Source organism: Protopterus annectens, chromosome 10.part0, assembly GCF_019279795.1.
Source record: "Protopterus annectens isolate FY-2018-M chromosome 10.part0, PAN1.0, whole genome shotgun sequence".
NCBI classification, from domain to species: Eukaryota; Metazoa; Chordata; order Ceratodontiformes; family Protopteridae; genus Protopterus; species Protopterus annectens.
In genome coordinates this window covers 880,742,244-880,765,415 of record NC_056744.1, presented here as the reverse complement: position 1 = coordinate 880,765,415, position 23,172 = coordinate 880,742,244, and the positions used below count along the sequence as shown (strand labels likewise).

Sequence of the window (23,172 nt, the reverse complement as noted above, 5' to 3'; positions counted from 1 at the left end):
TGAACCACCTTACTCTCGTCTACTGCTTTAGTGACTGCCTCAAAGAAGTCGATCACGTTCAGGAGGCATGATTTGCCTTTCACAAACCTGAACTAGGTGGGGTCCAGAGTTCAGAGCTTTCCAATTTCTTTGTTTATTAGTTCCATGATGATAAGATCCATGGCCTTGCAAACCAGGTCTTCAGGCTACTACGGTGAAAGTTCCCGGGATGAGTGGTGGCTCCCCCTTTGTGGAGTGGGATAACTTGATGGGAGGCTATGATTTAACATGATGCTTAGGTGGGGAGCCAGTTCATTCTGAAGTTCATGCAAAACACAGCCTGTGATGTTGTCCGGTCCCATGGATGTTGTGTTTATGGTTTTAGAGTGTGCAGCTTTTACCTGCGTAGTTGTGATTATAGGGACTCTGCATTCTTCTGATAGCGATTGGACCCCAGCCAGAAGTGCAGGAATCTCCTGGAGCGTTTGTTGATTTTATGTGACAGTAAGCATCCTTGAGATCCACCTAGCACATACAATTGTCCTTGCCCTTAAGCGGAAGAATAGACTGAACAGTAACCTTCCGGAACTTCATATTCTTAACTGACAAATTCAAATTGCTGAGGTCCAGAATGGGATGCAGGTCTCAATTTTTTGGGGGGCACTAAAAAGAAGCTAAACTAAGTTCCGGACACTCGTTGTCCTGTTGGGACCTCCTGGATGGCTCTTTTTTGAAGAAGGTCTTGAAGGTCAGAGAGCTAACTTCCTCTGGTGGGGTGGAATGTCTGGGAGAGACTTGAATTGGGGTGGGCTGGTTGAAGGATATGAAGTATCCCATGGACACGATGCTTAGCACTCAATGGTGTGAGGTAACAGCTGCCTAGGCCAGGGAGTGCAGAGAGATACGGCACCCAACTGCCTCCAGGGCAGGACAATAGGGCAGCTCTTCAGGAGCACTGTGTGGGGGCTTCTCCGAGAAGCGGTCCTAGGAGCCCAGATTTTGCGGACCTCCTCTGGCCCTATGACAGCATCTATTATTGAATCCCCTTCACTGGCTGGAAGAAAAGGACTCCTGAGGAGCATCTTGGAAGGAGGACAGAGTCCTGCAGAACCAAAGTTTCTTACTACCCTGTTGAGTCTTGGAGAAAGAACTCTGGGGAGTCGAAAAAGTACAGTTTTGTACCTACCATAAATGTAGATGTTAGTGTGTCTTCACTGCTGCAGTCACAACACTTGGGTTATTCTGCCGTCAGGCGGTCCCGCAGTCGGCCAGAGTTCTAAAGTCTTGGTCCGGCATCGGTTGCGGTCACTTCTTCCCTGACGTCAGTGTGCCAGGGGTATATAAGATGCAGCCAATGCCATTTTCTTCAGTTTTTCTTGCCCCAGATGTCAGGTACCCCCAAATAGGTAGGCAATACATGTTGCTAATAAAACATACAATAAAGGCAAAAAACAAAACCTTCAGTTACCAGCAAATATACCACATAGGTAGTATAGGGTTGAAAGGTATAGGTAAGTCCCAGCTAAGAAAGCGTGGATGGCGGGTGGGTAACCTGGACTGCAGCAGTGAAGACACTCGAACATCTACATTTATGGTAGGTACAAAACTGTACTACGTTCGTCTTTCACTGCTGCAGTCATTACACTTGGGTAGAATCCAAAAGCTGAGTTAGAGTGGCTGGTTCTATAGAGGATTTGGGGTGGCTATGAGGCCTTGCAGCACTGCAGTGGCAAAGCCAGCTCTGGATCTAGAATAAAGAGGCAAGTGTTAATGCTTGGTAAAGGTGTCCACTGAACTCCAAGTTGCAGCTTCTAAGATATCTTTGGTAGGTACTCCTCTAAGGTAGGCAGTTGAAGTGGCTGTTGCTCTAGTGGAATGTGGCCTAATGTTACTAGGTACAGGTTTCCCATGCTGTGTGTAGCAGATGAACCATCTTGATCCTTACGGTGGACAAAGTCTGTCCCTCCTGCTCGCTGCAGGTTTCCTTGACAGAAGGACCAAACAGGGTAGATCCGTCAAACAGGGTATTGGTGAAGGACATCTCTAACTGTCTGCAAACCCGCAAAGGCGAAGCCAGGCATGTTGCCTGACAGCAATGCCTGTGCCCGCTACTTGAGAGGTGGCCTCAGCAGCATTAGAGATTAACCTCACTGAGGCGTTAAGCAATTGATGTGAAAGGAGAAAGCTTCGGAGAGACTAGCTTAGGGCTCAACGGAGGCAATTACTCTGAAAGGGAAGAGGAAAGCTCCAATACCAAATCCCTCTGCAGCTATGTGAAATGTGCCATGCAATTAGTGGTCATCAGTCCAAAAGTAGCTGAGGCATACACGAGTTTCCCAAAATGGTCAATCTCCCATGACTCTATTAGGGGAATGGACCAAAGAGATCTGTTCCATGAGCTCCTTTTTTGGTGGATGTGGCAACCACAATGGCATTAATAGGTACACCCTTACTCAAAAAGGCTTTGTCCTTAGATGGACTTAGGAATTTGTCCACTCACTTGGGGACCGGTTCTACTGTGTCTGGCTCCTTCCATGCCCTGTTGGAAATAAGCTGGACAAGCTCATCCACAAGGGGAGACATCCAGGAGGAAGATGAGCCCATCCCAAAGGCCTTCAGAAACATGGAATCCTCAGAGGATGTGGCGGACGGAGACCAACCGCCTCACTCTTTCAGGATCTTGGGGATGTCCCCAAAAGACACCTCCTTGGATGGAAGCCTGGGGAACTAGTCGCTTTCCACAAAATCCATGTCCTCAGTGAGGGGAGGGAATACTCTTCCGGGGAGGGTCCTTCACTGTGGCCTCTGAGGAGGACTCTTAAGAGGATAGTACCCCCCCCCATGGGGGTAATGCCCTTCTGAAGGCTCTCACAGGAGGGCTGACCCAAATGGATGATGAGGACTCTCCACAAAAAATAGAATACAGGGGGGTTCCAGAGCTGAGGTAGAGGCTGCCGACTAACCGGAGATGGTCCTCTTATCACCCAGAAGGCTGACAGACTGGAAGAAGTCCCACCCCTATCCCCGCCTGGAAAGGCCAACTGGGGAGAAAGGGGGGACCCCGACACAGCACCGACATCCCCAGACAATACTGGTCCCAAGCTGTCCAAAGCAGATGCCCCCAAGGGAAGGAAACGGTCTGAAAACTCCGCAAAGTATCCTCCAACTTGGCGGCCCTAGCAGACTTTGGGGTGAGGCATAGCCAGCTCCAAGGGCAGCGGGGCTGAACCAGCCAGGTACCCAGGCGGTGTAGGAGTACGAACACTACCCAACACAGACTGCCTCTTCTTTGGCAAGCTCTGACCCTGGGGTGACTAACTTGCTTGAGTCGGACAGAAAGTGAGGAGTTCTGATGTAGGTCAAGATTTCCTCGGCAAGTGACTAGGGGATGGTAACGGGCAAAGTTCCATTTGGGCTTTGATGAAGCTCCTCATCATCTGGTACGTCTGACAGGAGCAAACTCCTGGTAGACCTGGAGGAAACAGAACAATGGGCTGAATAAGTTGAAGGTCTCTGGTCTCTAGAAGATGACCTGCTGGACTGCTTCGGATCCTATACTCACAAAGGGGTTGGAAGAACAGCAAGAAAGATGGGCTCCGAGGAAACCATCGAATTTGATGGCCTGGATGCATCCGAGCACTAAGGAGCCCGCAGCTGCATCCGAGGGGGTTTTGGACCCGATCGGATCAGAGGACCTCTGTGCCTACGAGGATTTGATTCCAACAGGGGAGCAGAAGTTCTAGGAGTCGATGCCCCCGAGGCTGAGCTCGGATCTGGGGCACTGGAATCGGAGAGCCTCAGCCTTTTAGAAGGAGAGTCCCAAGAGGAAGAGGGCTTTCTTTTGGGGGTCTGACAGGGCTTTAGAGGGGGAGCCGGAGACCAGGGGACCCATTTTAGCTAGCCCTTTAATCAAAAGCTTATTTCTATGGTCTACAAAAGCCCTGGGGTTGATTCCCACACAGATATCACATCCAATCTCTAAATGGGACTCTCCTAGACAGTAGATGTACTTCTCATGCGTATTGGCAGGAGCTAACTTCCAACCGCATGAGGAGCAGCGCCTAAATCCAGAGGATTTGCCCGACATACTAAAAAACAAAAATAGAAAACCCCCGACACACACACTCTCACTCAAAGAAAGAAGTAGAAACTACTAAGTAAGAGGATAAGGCGGGAAAACTCTAACAGACTGACGAAGAGCTAACAGAGGGGAGGGAATCTACCACTAAAACTACACTCAAGTAATTAAGACAGAAAAGGGAAGAGAAAAAACTCTGTACCCATGAACTACCACATAGGCAGCAATCTACTTAACACCGAATGCGTGATAAGAGACATTGGGACCCAGGTGGACAGTAGTCTCTCCTTTGATAGTCACATCGCCACAGTAGTCAGGAAGTCCTTCTGCATGGCACACCTCATCATAAAAGGGTTCTCCAGGAAAAAAAAAGAGGTCATTGTTCCCCTCTACTCGTCACTCATTAGACCCATTATACAGTACAATGCCCCTTTTGGAATGTACATCACAAGACATCTGCAGCACTTGGAAAGGTCACAGAAGTACCTCACAAAGAGCAATACTGGCCTCAAATGCCCTACACTGACCGCCTCAAAACCCAGCTTTACTCCGTAGCATATCGCCTACTCTGAGGTGATCTCTGCCTAACTTAGCTTTGTCTAACCCAGAGCTGTTGGACATGCTACACCTAAAGAAATCCCAATCCCTGTGAGCTACACGCTCTAGGGACCTAAACCTTGTCACCACACTAAACAGGACATGCTGGAAGAATAGATTCCTGTCCCAGAGACTTCCTATACACTGGAACAAGCTACCCATCTATGTCAAGCAAAGTTCTTCATTAGCACTCTTCAAGAAAACTCTTGATGCGTGGATGGGAAATAGGAAATACACCCCGGGGATCACTTGTCTCTCTCTGCTGGACAGTGGCACAGAAAAATAACTTTCTTGGGTGGCGTAAGCTATGGAACCTTGCTGGATAGGCATACGTAGGCCCTTGGGCAGATAGCATAGTACCTACCTATGAACCTATAAGAAATACCCCCAAAAAAGACTACTTATCTAAATGAAAAGCTTGAGCTGCAGGAGACACGTCCACTCACAAGTTGCAGCAAACGAGATCTGGGGTAATGGGTAGCAGGGGGCTTTGAGAGGGGAAGAGTTTGAACTGTCGCTTAGTTTGCCGGCTCAGATCTGAGATCAGATCCAAGACCTATCCATGATCAATAATGACATGGATAGCATCAGATTCAATGTTTCAAATTAAATTTCCTGCAGAAAGGCCTCAAATTCTGAACCACCTGAAATTCTGAAGTAAAAGTAGGAATAATGTTTAAACCTTTATTCATCAAGTGTATTTATGCTTTAAATGAAATATTCAAAGAATTATTTTCATCACAATTCAAACTGAAATATTAGTCTCTGCAAACTGCTAAGAATGTCTGTGCTATGTTCTCCTTCCTTCAACTGTTATGCTCTAAAGCAGGGGTCTCAAACTCAAGGGAGCATGAGGGATGCAAATAACCCCAAGGAATGTTTGGAGGTCCACAAGTCCAAGTCACCCACAAACTATATATTTTTTTTAATTGGCAAACAAGTTACAAAAATATTTGGTTTGATACAAAAGACCCATACTATGCTATTGTATTAGTTTCAAATATTCTAGTAATTGCATCTAAGTTTATGACAGACTATTTGTTGTCCATGAAAACAGTCTTTTTTCATTTTGACTGCTTAGCTGACATTTTGCAAGACCAGTACGTCAACATTAGGCTTTATGTCAAATGAAGCAGCCACTCGGAAGGTAGCTGTCAAGTGTTCATCAGTCAACCTTGACCAGAAAACACATTTGAGCTTCACAGACGGAAAAAAAGAAGTTATGTACCTAGCATAACGTTCCATGTTAGTTGTCTTCTTCTCGCCTTCTTTCTTGCTGGTTGGGTTTGGAGCCGATCCTCGGCTCCGACTCGGCCATCTTCAAAAGCTCGAGAGCTGCTTACTGGCTAGAGGACCCCTATATCCCATGATGCCTGGCGCTAGACACCCAGATCTCATTTGGCAAGTCTAACTGCAGACATAATAATAAAGGAATCCTATCCTAGAATGCATAAATCCTACTGGAGAGACTACTAGTCAGAAAGGAATAGCCAGAGAAGACTCAGCCAGTGAAAAATCAAGAGGAACTCTTCTCGGTCCACTAGGATAGGGGGATGGAGGGTGGGACACAAGAAATAAGGCGAGAAGAAGACAACTAACATGGAACGTTATGGTAGGTACATAACTTCTTTATGTTAAGTTGTCTATCTCGCCTTCATTCTTGCTGGTTGGGACAGCGTCTCTAGCACCTGAAGTCCTGGGTGGCTCATCGGAAAAGACTCTTCAGAACAGTAGAACCAAAATCAGCTCTGCTCCTGGAAACCAAATCCAATTTGTAATGCGAAATTAAAGTATGTGGGTTTGCCCACGTAGCCGCAGCACAAACAGTTTCCATGGGCAACCTAGCCTGAAAGGCCACCGAAGTGGTTAAAGCTCTGGTGGAGTGACCTTTTGGTTTAACTGGCAATTCCTTATTCCTCAGCTGATATATGAATGTGATGATAGACGTCAACCACCTGGATAAGGTTACTTTGGAGACTGGAAGACCTTGTTTACCGACTGCATAAGACAGGAAAAGTTGGTCCGATTTTCTAATGTCCTTAGTTCTATGCAAATAAAAGCGTAGCTGCCTGTGAACATCTAACTGATGCAAGTTATATTCCGCCCTGTTGGAGTGGTTAGGAATAAACACAGGAAGGTCCTATGGACTGATTCAAGTTACTCTCTGAAGAGACCTTAGGAAGGAAGGAAGGATTAGTCCTAAGAGCAACCCTGTCATTGTGGAACACGAGGTATGGGGGACGGATAGAAAGAGACTGGAGTTCCAAAACTCTTCTGGCTGAAGTAATAGCTACCAGAAAAAGGGTTTTCCAAGATAAGAACTTCAAAGAACAAAAAGCTGCAGGTTCAAAAGGGGGCACAATTAGAGAAGCTAAAATCAAACTTGGATCCCACGGTGGTGGAGGATCTCTCACTGGGGGCCTGAGCAGAGTGGTTCCTTTGAGAAAGGTTTTACATAGCTTATGAGACATGATATCGTTTTCAAACAGGCCAATGTGAAAATTTGAAATTGCAGCTAATTGAACTTTAATTGTAGCGGAAGCAGACCCAGCATGGAAGAGTTCCGCAAGAAATTCTAAAATGTGGTGTACAGGGGCTGAAAAGGGGTCTATACTTTTAGCCTCTGCCCAGGAAGAAAAACGTTTCCACTTACTAGCTTAAGTTTTTCTAGTCGTAGACTTGTGTGATGACAAAATGATTTCACGCACAGAGGGGGAGATATCTGGAAGCCTGGCTAAAGTTGGAAGTGGAGCAACCAAGCCGTGAGCTGGAGAGAGTGTAGGGATTGGTGCAGCCCTCCCGACTGATGAATCTGGAGGTCTGGAACTAGGTCCACAGTCCAAGGCTGCTCGAGAAGATGGCGATGCAGGAACGGGAACCATATTTGTCGAGGCCAGTAAGGAGCAATGAGGATCATTTTGCAGCCCAATACGGTAGCTTTCTGAATTACCTTCGGGATTAGGGGAAAAGGAGGGAATGCATAAAGAAGTCCCTGAGGCCAATTGTGGACTAGAGCGTCTCTGGGGGAATGCCTGGGAAGTGAAAGGAGAGAGAAGAAATTGCTGCACTTGCTGTTGAAGGGAGTTGCAAAAAGGTCGCAGCAAGGTTGGCCCCATTTGCGTAAGATTTTGTCCGCAACTACCTGGTTCAGAGATCACTGTGAGGCATGAGAATTGCTCTGCTCAGCCTGTCTGCTATGATGTTGGACCTCCCAGGGATGTGCATTGCAATCAAAAACCATTGGGAAGAGATCGCCCACTGTCAGAGTCTGAGTGCTTCTCGACATAGGGGGTAGGACCTGGTTCAGCCCTGCTTGTTGATGTACCACACTACAGGCATATTTGTCTGTTTGAATTGCAATGGTCCCGGTAGTCCTGAAGAGCCTGCAACGCTAAGAGCACGGCCCTCATCTCAAAGACATTTATGTGCAGATGGTACTCGTGAGGTTGCCAGGTACCTTGGACTATTCTGCCCTGATAATGCCCCCCCCCCGATCAGGGAAGCGTCCGTGGTCACCGTAGTAACTGGAGGGGGGAGTACAAATGGTCTGCCGTGGGGCACTGATGTGGAGACCATCCACCACGCAAAGTGCTTCTTGCATGCTTGTGTGATCATAATCATGTAAGGCATGGGAAGCTGCTGGAAGGACCACTGGGTGAAAAGAAGCCACTGGAGAATCCTCATGTGAACACGAGCTAGAGGGACAAGTATGATCGCTGCTGCCATGAGACCCAGAATTTGAAGGACAAACCTGGCTTGAATTCATTTGCATGCTAATAAAATCTTCACATGCTGGCGAATCACTAATACCCTGTCTGGTGGGAGGCTTGCTGACATGTCTTTGGTATTTAAATTTGCACCTAAAAGGTGGTAAATTGACAGGGCGACAATGCAGACTCTTCGAAATTTATTGTGATACCTAGCCTGGAGCAAGTGTCGATAGTGCAGTCTCTGGCTCGCAGAAGGTGACACCTGGTAGTAACAGTGAGGAGCCAGTGATCTAGATATGGAAACACCTGGAATCCTTGCCGTCTCAGGTGAGCGGTAACTACTGCCATACATTTGGTGAACACCCTGGGGGCTGTGGTGAGACCAAAGCGCAGAGCTCTGAACTGATAATGGCTAGCACCCAGCCGGAAGCAAAGGATTCTTCTGGAGCGTCTGTCCATTTTGATGTGGTAGTATGCATCCTGAAGATCTAGAGAGCACATCCAATTGTCCTGACCCAGGAAGAGCAAAATGGACTGTAGCGTGACCATCCGGAACTTCGTTCTTTGTACAGACCTGTTCAGTCTGCTGAGATCCAGAATGGGTCTCCAGTCCCCTGTCTTTTTTGGTACCAAAAAGAACCTTGAGTAAATTCCGGATCCTTGTTGGTTTGTTGGGACTTGCTGGATGGCCCTTTTTCTTAGAAATTTTGAGACGTCTTGAACTGCTTGGTCCCTTAGACTGGGTGGAACGTCTAGAAGGGACTTGTCTGACCTTAAGGGGGTGCGAACAAAGGGAATTCAGTAGCCTCCGGATATAACAGACTGTACCCATTTGTCTTGTGTTATGTCTTGCCAGGCTCTTGGGTACAGTGATAATCTTCCCCCAACTGCCTACAGAGGTGGGCAGCCGGGCAACCCTTCAGGGATGCTGGAAGGGCTTCTCAGAGAAGGATTCTCTGCTGCCCTGATTTTGCAGACCCCCTCTGTCCCAAGGGCGGCATCTGTTATTGTTCCCTCCTCTGCCCCTGGATGGGAACTCACCACTTGTGTCCGGCAAGGCTCCCTGGGATTTCCAGAACCACTTCTTTCCACTCTTCTGACCCTTGGGATATGGTCTGGAAGGAGTGGAAAAACGGACTTCTACGGCAGAGAGAGTCTTGCCTTCCTGCTCACACCTGGTAAGGGTATCCTTCACCTGTGATCCTAAGAGAGAGGAACCATCAAAAGGGGTGTTGGTGAAAGACGCTCTGAAAGGTTCCGCAAAGTTACATAGCCGCATCCAAGCGTGCCTCCTTAGGGCAATGCCTGTGCCTGTGGCTCTACTCGCACCATCGGCTGCATACGAAATGAGCCTCATGAAGGAGTTTACCACTGAATTAAGAGTCACCAACTGAGAGGCTGCCTTAGCCTGGGCCCCCTTAGCTGATGGATCTTGGAGGGCATCTCCAAGCTCTTTCAGGAGATCCCTCTGAAGACGGGTAAAGTGGCACAGGTAATTCAGGGACCTCATGGAAAAGATCGCTGAAGAGAACATCTGCTTCCTATATCTGTCCATCGTCCTGGACTCCTTGTTAGGGGGATGGACAGATGAAGTTTCTGCCAACTTCTTTGTGGCCGCCGCTACCACCATGGCATCAAAGGGGACACCTTTGGTCAAGAACTGTTTGTCCTGTGGTGCAGTAATGTATTTGGCAGGTCTTCTAGGGGTCGGTTCCACTGTGTCTGGAGCTGACCACGCCTTCCGAGCCACCACAGACATCAGTGGGTCGAAAGGCGGAGACACCCAGGAGGTGGAAGGTCGGGATCCAAATGCATCCAGGAATACAGACTCATCCTCGGAAGGGCTTAGGGCAGTCCAGTTCCCCCTCTGCCTAAGCATCTCAAGGATATCTGAGAAGGAGACATCTTCAGAGGGGGATCTTGGGGACCCTTCCGACTCTTCTAAGTCAGTATCTGATGTGAAAGACTCGGGGGAGTCAACATGCTTCCTCTTGCATTTCCTCTTGTGAGGTGGCTCCTCTGAATGATCAGGGGAGGCCTCGGAAGAGGAGGATACACCCAAAGGGGTGTCCTGGAGCACTGGATCCCCATGCTTGGGGTCTGGAAGAGGGGCAGAGGCTGATGCAGGCACCCTAGGGGGAGGAGCCAATGGGGTCGATCGTGGGACTGACTCGGGGGCCAGTACACTCATCACCTCAAAGGCGTCCCTGTCCAGACGCAGAGAGGGCTCCAGTTCCGAAGAAACCAGAACCCCTCTCCGCACCGAGGGGGATGGCTCCAAGGCAGATGTGGGAGCTGAGCTCACCTGAGCCGAAGCCCCGAGGGGGAGAGCGGGGTCGGACAAGGGTCCAATGCCACTCGCCCCCTCGGAGCAGACAAGGGACCCTCGGCGCCCAGATCCCTCCAGGGACGGTACCATGGAAGGGATCGGAGCAGACGATGGAACCGGAGAAGGTATCGGAGCCGATGGTTCCACGACTCGAACCCCAATGAACTCTGGCTCCAAGCTCATAGGACTAGTTGGAGGAGGAATATCTACAGACGTGGACGGAGCAGACACCTGATGAGGGGGGGCTGGACAACATTTTGGCTAGGGCCTGTGATTTTTAGCAGCCTACTGACCACTCTTTCCAAGTCATGGTCCGAAAGTCTTGAGGACCGAGAAGAGTGGGATGAGCGATGACTACGCTCCGACTGGAGCAGAGGCGATTTCGGAGCCGAACATATCAACTCCAGAGAAGGAGACCTGGATCTTTTTCGACTCTCAGATGGCTCCGAACAACGTGTCGGAGCCGACTGGGAGGGAGGAACATCGGTTCCAGCCGGAGCAGAGATAGATGGTATGGCTTCACCCAACGACGGCTCCGAACTAGGAGCCGAAGGTTTAGGTGGCCTGGAAGATTTCACGGGCTGAGCCTTCGCCAGTGAATCTTGGGGCTTAAGCAAACCCCTCAGGATTAATTTATTTTTGCTCGCCTGCAGGACTCTTGGACTGAAAGCATGGCAAATCGAGCAAGAGTCCTGCAGGTGCAGGGCACCCAGACAAACACAAGAAGTGTGACCATCTGTCAGAGACGTCTTCTGACAGCATGAGTCACACTTCTTGAATCCGGACGGCTTAGGATCCTTGGACATCCTGGAGGAAAACCAAGGACAAGAAACACACACAGAAAGGTTAAAGTACTAACCACTAAAAATTGTAGACTACAGCTACCACAACCAAAAACTACAAGCAGTACTACAAACACTATATATGACTATCACTAAACACTAACAGTGATACTAAGGAAATATATATATATATATATATATATATATATATATTTTAAAAGGAGATAGAAAGAAAAGGTTATCCTCTAAAACGGAAAAACCTTTCTGAGGTAAGGAAAGGGAGAGAAGGGGGAGGGGAAACTCTCTAATTTAAATGAGTTTCTTGAGGAGAAGTAATCAGGATTTGGAGAAAACTAACTACAATACAACAGTTTATCTAACGACTAATTCTACACTAAAAACTAACAGTTTTGTGACAAAAAAAATACAATAATAATAAAGTTTTATACGACCTGAGCCAGTAGAACAACCTCACAGCAGAAGCGGCAAACGAGATCTGGGTATCTAGCGCCAGGCATCATGGGATATAGGGGGCCTCGAGCCAGTAAGCAGCACTTGAGCTTTTGAAGATGGCTGTGTCGGAGCAGAGGATCGGCTCCGAACCCAACCAGCAAGAATGAAGGCGAGATAGACAACTTAACATTAACTGTTCACAAACGTATGACTGCCAAACATCGCAAGGATGTGAGCAGCCATAGATAAAAGCATTGGAAACTTATCTCGACTCATGTACTTATAAAAATCTGGACGCCAGCATCTATGTACTTCTGTTTCAGAACACTATCGCACTGAAGTTGCAACAACTCCATCTAGAATTCTTTAGAGACAGTGTCAACACCTATGGAAAAAAGGCGTCATAAAGATGGCAAATAGGGGTTCTAGTGCCTCGAAATACTGAAACTGATGGTCAAATTCTGCTCGTAAGTTGTTGACTGCGTCTGAATATTCTTTCAATAACTTTTTCTTTGACTGTTCTGAGTGACTGTAAGGCTGAGAAATGAGCAACGTTTACCATCCATTAGCTGTTTCGCCCACAGGAAAAGTATACTTCTGAAAGCCTTGACACGGTTATACATCCGCATTATAGTCTGCTTTGTGCCCTGGAGCTTGAGGTAGAGTTCTTTAAGATGATGTGTAATATCTGTCAGAAAAGCACGGTTAGACATGAAAAAGGTTATCAGCTAGCTGAGAAATTTCCTTTTCTTTCACTGCCATGAGGACTGCTATTTCCTGTCAAAGTGCAAAGAATCTTTTCAGCACACTTCCCCCTACTTAGCCATCTGACTTCGGTGTGTTAAGAGTAATTCTCCATATTCAATATCAAGGTGAGACAAAATCATTAAACTGGCGGTGATTTAGACCTCTTACGTGTATAAAGTTAATCACTTTAACAACAACATCCAAAACTTCCTTCATTTGGAGACTTTTTCCACACAATGCTTCCTGGTATGGAATGCAGTGAATTGCAACGAAGGTGTCAGCGACACCAACACTGCTGAGCTTTGCTTTCAGTAACCCAACATCAACAATTTCAGTACACATTAAGGGTGCACCATCAGTCGCTACCAAAACAAGCTTATCCCATGGCAATTCTGACTTTTCTATATATTTTTCAAGTCCGCCAAATATGTCACTTCCTGTGTTTGTGCCTTTCAAAGGCAACAGGTCTAGTAATTCTTCCATAACATTCAAGTTCCTGTCCACACCTTGAATGAACACAGCACAGTAAGCGGTATCTGTTATACCAGTGCTCTTGTCAAGGGCAACTGAAAAAGCTTCAAACTGTTTTCCAGCTGCAAGTACCTGCTGGTGTACATTACTGGCCAATTCAGTAATTCTGCAGCCCACTGTATTTGCAGAAAAATTTATTCCTTCAAACAATTTCTTCTTGTCTGGGCAAAAAATTTCACTTGCTTTTATGTAGTCTTTAATGAACTGGCCTTCAGTGAATGGATGGGATGACTTTGTGATCATTTCACTAATAAAGCTTGCTCGTACTGAATCTTCGCTCATTTTAAGGTTTTTGAAGATGTTTCACTGCTTGGCAAAGGCTGATTTTAGTTTATGATCTTTCTCTTCCCTCATTTTGCCTGTAATCAGATCATATTCGTTAGCATGCACAGTTTCATAATGTCTCCATGCACTGCATTCCTTTGGAACGGAAACAGATTGATAGCAGATAAGGCATTTGATATGACGATGCAACTCAGTGAAAAGATATAATTTTTCCCACTTCTCTTGGAAAACACATTTTTACATCTACAATCTTTCGTTTCTTGGATGATATCACTAATACTCACTTATAATACTAGTCTGCAATAAACAAACATAGAAAATTATATTGGTTTCCAAATTTTCTAATACTGAAACAAGCACTTCCTTAGTAACAGATGACCACAAATTATAAATAAGTATTCTCTCTCAGTTCCATTCCTGCCACAAAATAACCTCCAAATGCTTTCTAATTTTCATTGATATTACAAACATTTGTTAGGCTCACATACATGCATACATACACACACAATGATCTTTGGGTAATTAACCCACACTATCCTGAGTTTCCTAAGACAGCCACATACACCACCAGGAACAAAGATATCCACCAGTTGGTGCAGACTGCAGAGATAATGGGCATCTAACAAGTTTGACATTCCTGGTAATCAAATGTCAATAAATAAGAAATTCCTATCTAATAGATTTTCTGGCTGCTGTACCCATTTTATTCTATCACTCACACATTTGTGAATCCTGGGTAGTATAAGGGGATAGAAGTTATGTAAGGTTGTCTATACCGGGAGTCTTCTAGGTAAGCAATAGTTTATAACAACTCCAGGGCTCAGTCCATATTCCTGAATTGTGTGCATTCTTGTAATTCACAGTCCACTATCAACACTGTGCATACATCTCTTGTTAAATGTGGTGCTTCATTTTTAATACCAGAGTTGCAATCCACAAACTTGCCCGCAGCTATCCCGTCAGAAGTTTGTCCAAGTATGCAAAAGCACTTCACTGATGCACAAAAAATTATTTCCCTTAGCAACCACTTCAGTAGCTTACCCAAGCATGCACAAGCATAAAACTGAAACACTTCCCCCACCAATTCCTTCATCAGCATGTCAAAGTATGCACAAGCAGCACGATCCGACATTTTATTTTATTTTGCCCAGTGATAACTACAGACGTTTGTCTAAGCATGCATGCACATCAAAATGAAACACTCCCCCTTACTAATCCTTTCATCAGCATGTCTAAGTATGCACAAGCAGTCAAGCACATTTTACTTTGCCTGTGATCACTTCAGATGTTTGTCCAAGCATGCACGAGCATCAAAATGAAACACTCTTCCCACCAATCCCTTCATCAGCATGTCAAAGTATGCGCAAGCACTAAATTTACTAAACTGACATTTTATTTTGCCCAGCAATCACATCAGCAGTTTATCAAGTATGCACCAGCACAAAAATGAAACATTTCCCCTCTGATGTGTTCAGACATGCACTAGTACCGAAAGGAAACAGTTTCCCTACCAATCCCTGTATCAGCATGCCTAAGTATGCATCGATAAGGGTTTCCAAACAGCTTCACTCTTAAGCATACCTCTCTCCATGTATAGATTTTTGCAGAATGCTCAGATTTCTAGCTCACATTTTTGTTCTGTTCCTCATTAAATAATTTTTCAGAGATACGTATAAAAACAGAAAAACGGTTGTATAACTTATGGTTGTAAAAACATGAAATGTATTTATCACAAGGTAGGCGCTTTCAGCACCACCCCACTGGCTTCATCAGACCATATAAAATCACATTAAATCAGTGCATTAAGTATACTCACAATTACGGCTTCCCCATTATACAAATTAATCTCACCTTTTCATTCTACATTTCAAATCCTCGTATCTTGACATGCAATGTGCATGCCTCAAATTTCGTATCTATGATATTAAAACTAGCTTAAAGGGAAAGTTTACCAAAAAAAATTTTCAATAAAAAATCACCATCATTAAAATGTCATTCACCACTTTTGCTGTTTTCCCATTTAGCAATCAAAGCAAATTGTTTTCAAAATTTACTTTATATTTCACAATCTTGCCCCATGCTGTTTATGCACATACTCAAATGACTTGCATAGGACACACGAATTAACCGATCATCATCATTAGAATGCCCTTGTCATCCTCACATAAAAACTTCCACAAGCATATATTAAAACCACATATATACTCGCTATTAATTTTATTTCCCCCTTTAAGCAGTCAAAGCAAATAGTGTTCAGTATTCCACATCCTCGTCCCATATTATTTATGCGTATGCTCAAACGGCATGCATAGCGCTCAAACTGGAACTCTATCAGAAGGGCTATAAAAAGTAAAACTACATTCCTAACATACATACTGTAAATAAAACATTAATTACTGCCATCCCTACTAATTCTATATTCATTAATTACTACTTTTATACGTTATGCATTCAAGTTGTTTATAACTTTGACTTTATATTTCACATCCTCGTTGCATATTATAGTATGTGCATGTTCAAACATCATGCATATGCCACAAAGGCTAGCTTTACAAGGGGCTCTATTGAAAATAATAATAAAAAATAATAGTATAATAAAAACAAAAACAGCACTCAAAAATAAAAATAATAATAATAAAGATAGATCAAACAAACTAAATTATACTGATACTTAACATATGGACATAAATAGAATTCATTACTTCATGCCACAACATTTCATATATTTAAAGCAACTAATGATCAATGCATAAACATACAACTTTACTGAAAACAAGTCAGTAAAATCTATTATAGAAGGCATACAAAATATCACAAAATGCACTGATTCATATCTCTATCACTAAATAAGATACACTTGTATTCTTGTGGCATCTTATACACTCAAAATATATGAGACCATTTCTGTCAATCTCTCACTCATCAATTGATATAAAAGATATATATATATATATATATATATATATATATATATATATATACACATATATATATATATATATATATATATATATATATATATATATATATATATATATATATATATATATATACATATATATATATTCAGCAGATATACTTTACAAATATATTCTTCTTCCTAACTTCCCTTGGATCTAACGGTGGCTTAACTGTTACCTTTCCATTGAGACCATAACCCTTTGCTGCTCTCAAGTGAAGGATCCATCTTAGTTCACTACTCTCCAGTCTGTGTTTTATATTCCCTTTCCTATCTCCAGGGCTTACTTTATCAACTACCATACATGAACTTATGCACCCCATCATTAGTTTAATCATATCTAGACAGTGCGCTAACCGAATCCTTCGCTCTCAAGCAATTTATATGCTCTCTAATTCAATCCCTTAACATCCAAGTTGCCATCCCTACATAGAAATGTTGACAGCATTCACACTGAGCTACATACACTACATTCTTACATGTACAATCTGCCACTACTTTAAAATCATGTGTTTTACCTGTACTAGGATGTACAAATCTATTGCTACATTTTATGGAGCTGCATCAATTACAGTTTCTACAAAGATGTGTCCCCCATTCCACCTCATTTAATTCCTTTTTAAGGGTAACAGAGCATTCTTTTCAAATTCATTCGGTTCTTATACTGAAATCTCGGTACATCTCCCACCCCTTCTCTAACTTTATTATCTGTCAATAAAGTGGGCCAATATTTTTCCACAACCATCCTTATTTTATTAATGTCACTTGTATATGATTTAAGGACCTCAACCCTTCTATCGGTTGTTGCCCCTTTATCATATCTTGATTCATTATTAATCTCAACTGAATAGTATGGCCTAGCTCTATTTACCCTCAATTTATTGACTTCATCTCGTTCTCCTTGTACCCTCGAGACTTCAAATCATGTCTCGGGGTTCTCCATTCCTTCTTCAAAGGCTCCTTCCTTTTTATTTAATCTAGATATTTGCATCCCCTGACCTTTTGTTACGTTCCCAAACATTCTCCTTGGATGCATGCTAGTCCTATGCAGGAGTGTGTTCCTATAACACTCCTTCCTGTACATTCTAGTATCCATTCCCCCATCTAAAGATTCTTCCACATGTACATCCAAGTAATCCATATACTCATTAGATGACTTCATTGTGAACCTAAGAAAAGTGGTGGTATTGTGTAACTGCTCAATAAACAAGTCAATTAGTAGGGATGATAGTTGTTGCGTCTTTCGGCTTATCCCGGTTAGGGGACACCACAGCAGAACTCCGGTCCGCTAATGTTTGGTAGTGGATTTTTACGTGCCGAGTTACCAGCCCTGACGCACAACCTTCAACGAAGGCACGCCCATTCACGCATGCCTCCACACAGAAGACGCTCTGAGAATTGAAAGCGACAACGTCTTGCTGTGAGGCGACAACACTACCGCAGCACCACTACACCGATAATTAATGTTATTTATTTTCAGTATATATGTTAGCAATGTAGTTTTACTTTTTACAGTGCTTCTGATAGAGTTCCCGTTTGAGCACTATGCATGATGTTTGAGCATACGCATAAATAATATGGGACGAGGATGTGGAATACTTAACACTTCTTGCTTTGACTGCTTAAAGGGGGAAATAATATTAATAGTGAGTATGTATAGATATATATATATATATATATATATATATATATATAGAGAGAGAGAGAGAGAGAGAGATACAGATATGGTTTTAATATGTGCTTGTGGAACATTTTATGTGAGGATGTTTGTTAAGGGCATTCTAATGATGATGATCCATTAATTCTTGTGTCCTATGCAAGACAGTTGAGTATGCGCATAAACAACATGGGGCAAGTGTGTGAAATATAAAGTAATTGCTGAAAACAATTTGCTTTGATCGCGAAATGGGGAAACAGCAAAAGTGAATCTATGTATTTTTTACTATGCAACCTATGGAAGATTTATGTGAATATGATGCTGGTGAATGACATTTTAATGATGATTTTTTATTGTAAAGTTTTGGTAAACTTTCCCTTTAAGCTAGTTTTAGTATCACAGATACGAAATCTGAGGCATGCGCATTGCATATCAAAATACGAGGATTTGAAAAGTAGAATGAAAAGGTGAGATTAATTTGTATAATGGGGAAACAGTAACTGTGAGTATACTTAATGCACTGATTTAATGTGATTTTATATGGCCTGATGAAGCTACTGGGATGATGGTGGTGAAAGCGCTTACCTTGCTGTGATAAATAAATTTGATGTTTTACAGCTGTACATTATACGACCGTTTTTTTGTTTTTGTACGTATTTGCTGTTGCTGCAGTACGGTCGTGTATTTACCTACTTAGTGTTTATTTTTATTCTAATTTTTCAGAGATGCTACTGAACATGAAGCAGCAGCATACAGCATTTTGGTCCTGATTAGAAAATAACATTGGTTTACCATGGGCTGTTAGTTAAGGGAAGCAACAGTAACTTACTGTAATTGTAAGAAACAGCAACAAAATGTTTCATTTATTTTACGATTGCAAATATTTGGTGCTATACTGCACCAGTATGGAGAGGCACGATAAAATAAATAAATATACTGAAACATTCGTTCACCTGCTGGATAAGAAAACTAGCGTACTTTGCTCTGGATTACTTATTTTGCAGGCTCTGCTGATCATGGGATGCAGCAATTATTCACAGATACTTTGACTGAGAAAAAGCAAACAAAATCATCTACAAAAGATTATGCAGCTCTACAAAAAGATCCAGCGGAAGAACCATTAAAACACCGTGATGAACAGCTCAGCTCTTATTTACAGCAACCCAGCACTTGCTTTTCTTTTTACTTCGAGTTCATAACCTCCCAAAACACCCTATCTTTGGTAAAATACAGAGAATCTGCTTGCAGCACAGGCTGCCAAACCAGCCGACATAACTGTCCAGAGAGATCTGCATTTGGTGCCCTGTGCTGCAAGCAGATTCTCTGTATTTTACCAAAGATAGGGTGTTTTTGGGAGAAAAATACTAGAAAAGCAATAAAGTAGCTTACCTCAGGAACACTCCGCTCACACAATCTGAGCATCAGTCTGCTGAAACAAGATGATTGGATAAAGACCCAAAAGCCAGTTCCACTCCCCCACGCACAGAAATGAATTGACCAAATGCGCCTAATTCAAGAGAGAGATGCCACTGGAGGAGGAAAAAAACACCTGACTGCAACTTCCAATCGCATCTCCACTTTATTAGGCATGTTTGGTGATGGACACAATGCAGGATGTATGTCATACACTAGGAAAAGTCATACTGGGGGGGCAAAAGAAACATACCACACAACCGAATCCTCAGTAAGTGATCGGGGGCAGTAGAAAACTACTTTGAGGGCTGCATGTGCCTGGTGGGTTGCGTGTTTGAGACCCCAACTCTCAAGGGAAGCTTTTAAAGTCATTATCTGGGGAGTTAGGGCATTTAGAAGAGCCCGCTACCCCAGCATCAAGATCAAGCCTTTGGGTTCGATGAACATTCATTTGAAATAAAGAAAATTTCAAGAATCTCAAAACAGATCTTCATTCCTCTTTTTTTAGTTCCTATTACCACTCTCTTGTGAAATATCTGCAAAATTCACTGCTCATTTGTTTCAAGACAAAGTACATTTCTGGTTTCTTTTATAATAATTTAGATCCCTTTTGAATTTTATTTTCCCTTGCTTTTAATTTGTGGTAATGTCAAATCAAACATCTCCAGAATCTTGAGAATATTTGAAATTAAAGTACTATGAACTAACATTATGAGAAATACCATACATCACTCAAAATATAAGGTATACTACATCCAGTGGGATTCCTTCTGTCAAGCTTTCAGCAGAATCCTGTAAAAAATGGAATAAGAGCTGATCTGACATTATGAAATGAGCCTTTCTTCCTGCATTCTCAACCAAGTGCTCCTTCTAATACAGGTCTTACAGACCTGCAGTTAAATGGGTCAGTGCTAATGGAACATCTCAGTTACTGAGTGACCAAAGGTTCCACATCAATGAACATATAAAACAGACTTCAAATGTTCTTAAAGATATTGGACAGTAAGATACCAGGATTATGCACCTTATCTTCCCTTAATTCCCTGACTAACTTTCCATGACACCCGTATCCGTCAGCTTTCCTCCCACCACTTCCCATGTTAGAGTTCTCCATGTCAGCTTCAATCATTTTGTAAATCAGCAGGACTCCTGCTGCTGTAGAATTTATACATGTTCTTCCTAAATTTCTGCAAAAATATTTGTACAAAAGATTTACTGCCTTACAACAAATATATAATTTCAGACATTTTACTCTGATTATAAAGTACATCAGTAACTTGGTGTGTCAACCCTTACTGTAACTGGCAGATGTGGCAGTTTTGTGATCTTTCTTGTCCATGAACCAGGAGGGCGGCCACACTTTCTTTTCCCCATTCTAACTGCACCGTTGTTAATTTCACTAAGGAAACAAAGCACATAAAATAGTAACATGACAGTAGCACAGCAGTTATGCTGTCACAAAAGCATTTTTACCATTTCAAAACAGTCAGCTATTTAAGCCTCGAAATATAAATACATAATGAGCCTTTCCTTTTACTGACTGCCAATTACCAAAGGCAAAATACTCACCCACTCATTCTGTATTTCCTTTAACATTTTGAGATAAATAAGCAAAATGTCAAGTACATCACAACAGTAAGTGTTTGAAGTACTACAGTTAAAAACTGTGACTAAAACACAAACTATCACTTTCATTTATTCGATGATATATTGTCATATACTCTGTTCAGGCTTGTGGGGAAAGGATCCTATTTCAGCAAGCAATGGATTCAAGGCACATAAAATTTCCAGGATGCGATTACCAGTCTATCCCCGAATGGACAGAGAAAGAGGTACATGCATGCACGAGGCATCTTACAGGATCACCAGCTATCACATCACCATGCCTTACAGATATGGAGGTAAGCAGAGCCTCTATTAGAAACCTAGATGGATACAGAAGATAAAGCAAACCTCTGCAGAGAAAGCACCAAAGTAATAAAATGAGGAGGCTAGCCAAAGTTATGTACTGACCATAAAACTATGAATCTGTGTTGCCCGTTTTCATTCTTCCTCAACATATGGGTACTAGATCGGACTCGGTCACACACACACTAGACTTCGGATCCAACTCTCGAGCTCCTCCCTCTACCATAATGCCCCAGTCAGCCAGCAATACTTCAGATGAGTTTGCTGCCTTATAGACCCTAAAATAAAGCAGGAAGAAGGAAAGAACAAGAAAGCTGGTGCTCAGATATGGTACAAAAGGTAACACAATATCCACAATTCACTCCAAAAGGTGAAAAAGAAGGGGAAATCAAGGTGTGGAGTTGAAGAATGAAAATAAGCATGGATGCATAGCTACGCTAAGTACATAACTAATATCAGAGGATGTCTTTTTCATTCTTCCTGAGCGTATGGGGCAGAGTCCCCAGCTATATGAATCTTGGGTGGCTCTCGTGGAAGGATATTCCAGAGAACTGCTGAACCAAAAGCAGCCCTGCTTCCAGAGGTCATGTCTAGTTTGTAATGACCAGTAAAGGTTTGAGCATTAGACCAAGTAGCTGACGCACAAATGTCATCAATGAAAGTTTTACACCAGAAGGCAGACGTTGTCAAGGACTTAGCAGAATGTGCTTCAGGAGGCTTTGATCGGGAGAGGCATTGTTGAGTATATGCAAAAGAAACTGAAAAATAAAATCATTCAAAGCACTGAGTGGACCCGTTCCAAATTAGGACAGGTCATATCTACAAACCTCCTATGAAAAACAAAACAAACAAAAAACTTTGATACTTATTCCTAGATATTGATAAAACATTAATTCTTCCATAAATTCATTACAACACTGGCTTAAGTACATCATTATTAAAAGTATTGTACATGATACTTGCTTATTATACAGATGCTATGCTGGCAATGTTAAATACCACTGATTATTTTCCTATAACTAGGTTTTACATCACAAAAACTGCCAATGAATTAATATCACAAATGTACTGTTTATTTTCCAAAGGAGAAATGTCTAAAGATGTGTTTGATTATTTGTAAACTGAAATTGTCATATTTCCCATAATTTTACGGAATACCAAAAATTCATAAATCTGTATATAATCTAACCCTACACCCTATTTTTTCGGCCAGAGGGTGGGTTACTGAACCTATTTAATCGTTTCTGCTAAGTTAGCTTAAAGCCATCCTAGTGACATCTAACACTATTATAAAAGATAGTAATGGCTTTACAGCAACTTTATGACATGAACTGCAGTTGACAAGATTCTTGCCTGCTATTTGACAACTTTAGATGTTGACTCGCTTTATACCTCAATCCCGAATAAAGAGGGTACTGATAAGATTAGAAAATATATTTTTAGTCCGTGAGACTTGGCCAATATAAGTGTGCAACAAATATGTACATTGTTAGAGATAGTAATGACTAATAATGTTATGTTCCAGAAACAGTTTTATAAACAGGTTAATGGCCTAGCCACGGAGACAGCCACGGCTAACATGACAACGCTGTAATGAATTTATGGGAGAATTAGTACATTTTATCTATATCTAAGAATAAGTATCAAGTGTTGTTTTTTTACAACAGGTTTGTAGATGACCTGTTCCTAATTTAGGACAGTCCACTCAATGCTTTGAATGACTATTTCTTATTTAAACCCAACA

General features: G+C 42.8%; 1 protein-coding gene across 1 annotated transcript in view; it reads right to left on the bottom strand.

The window, feature by feature from the left end:
- Positions 1-23,172, bottom strand: part of MTF2 (metal response element binding transcription factor 2) — a gene marked incomplete in the record, with an annotated part of 1,616,286 nt that overhangs the window by 193,417 nt on the left and 1,399,697 nt on the right. The window contains 1 exon segment of the mRNA XM_044085679.1: positions 20,817-20,919. Within this exon segment, the coding sequence (XP_043941614.1) occupies positions 20,817-20,919 (103 nt within the window).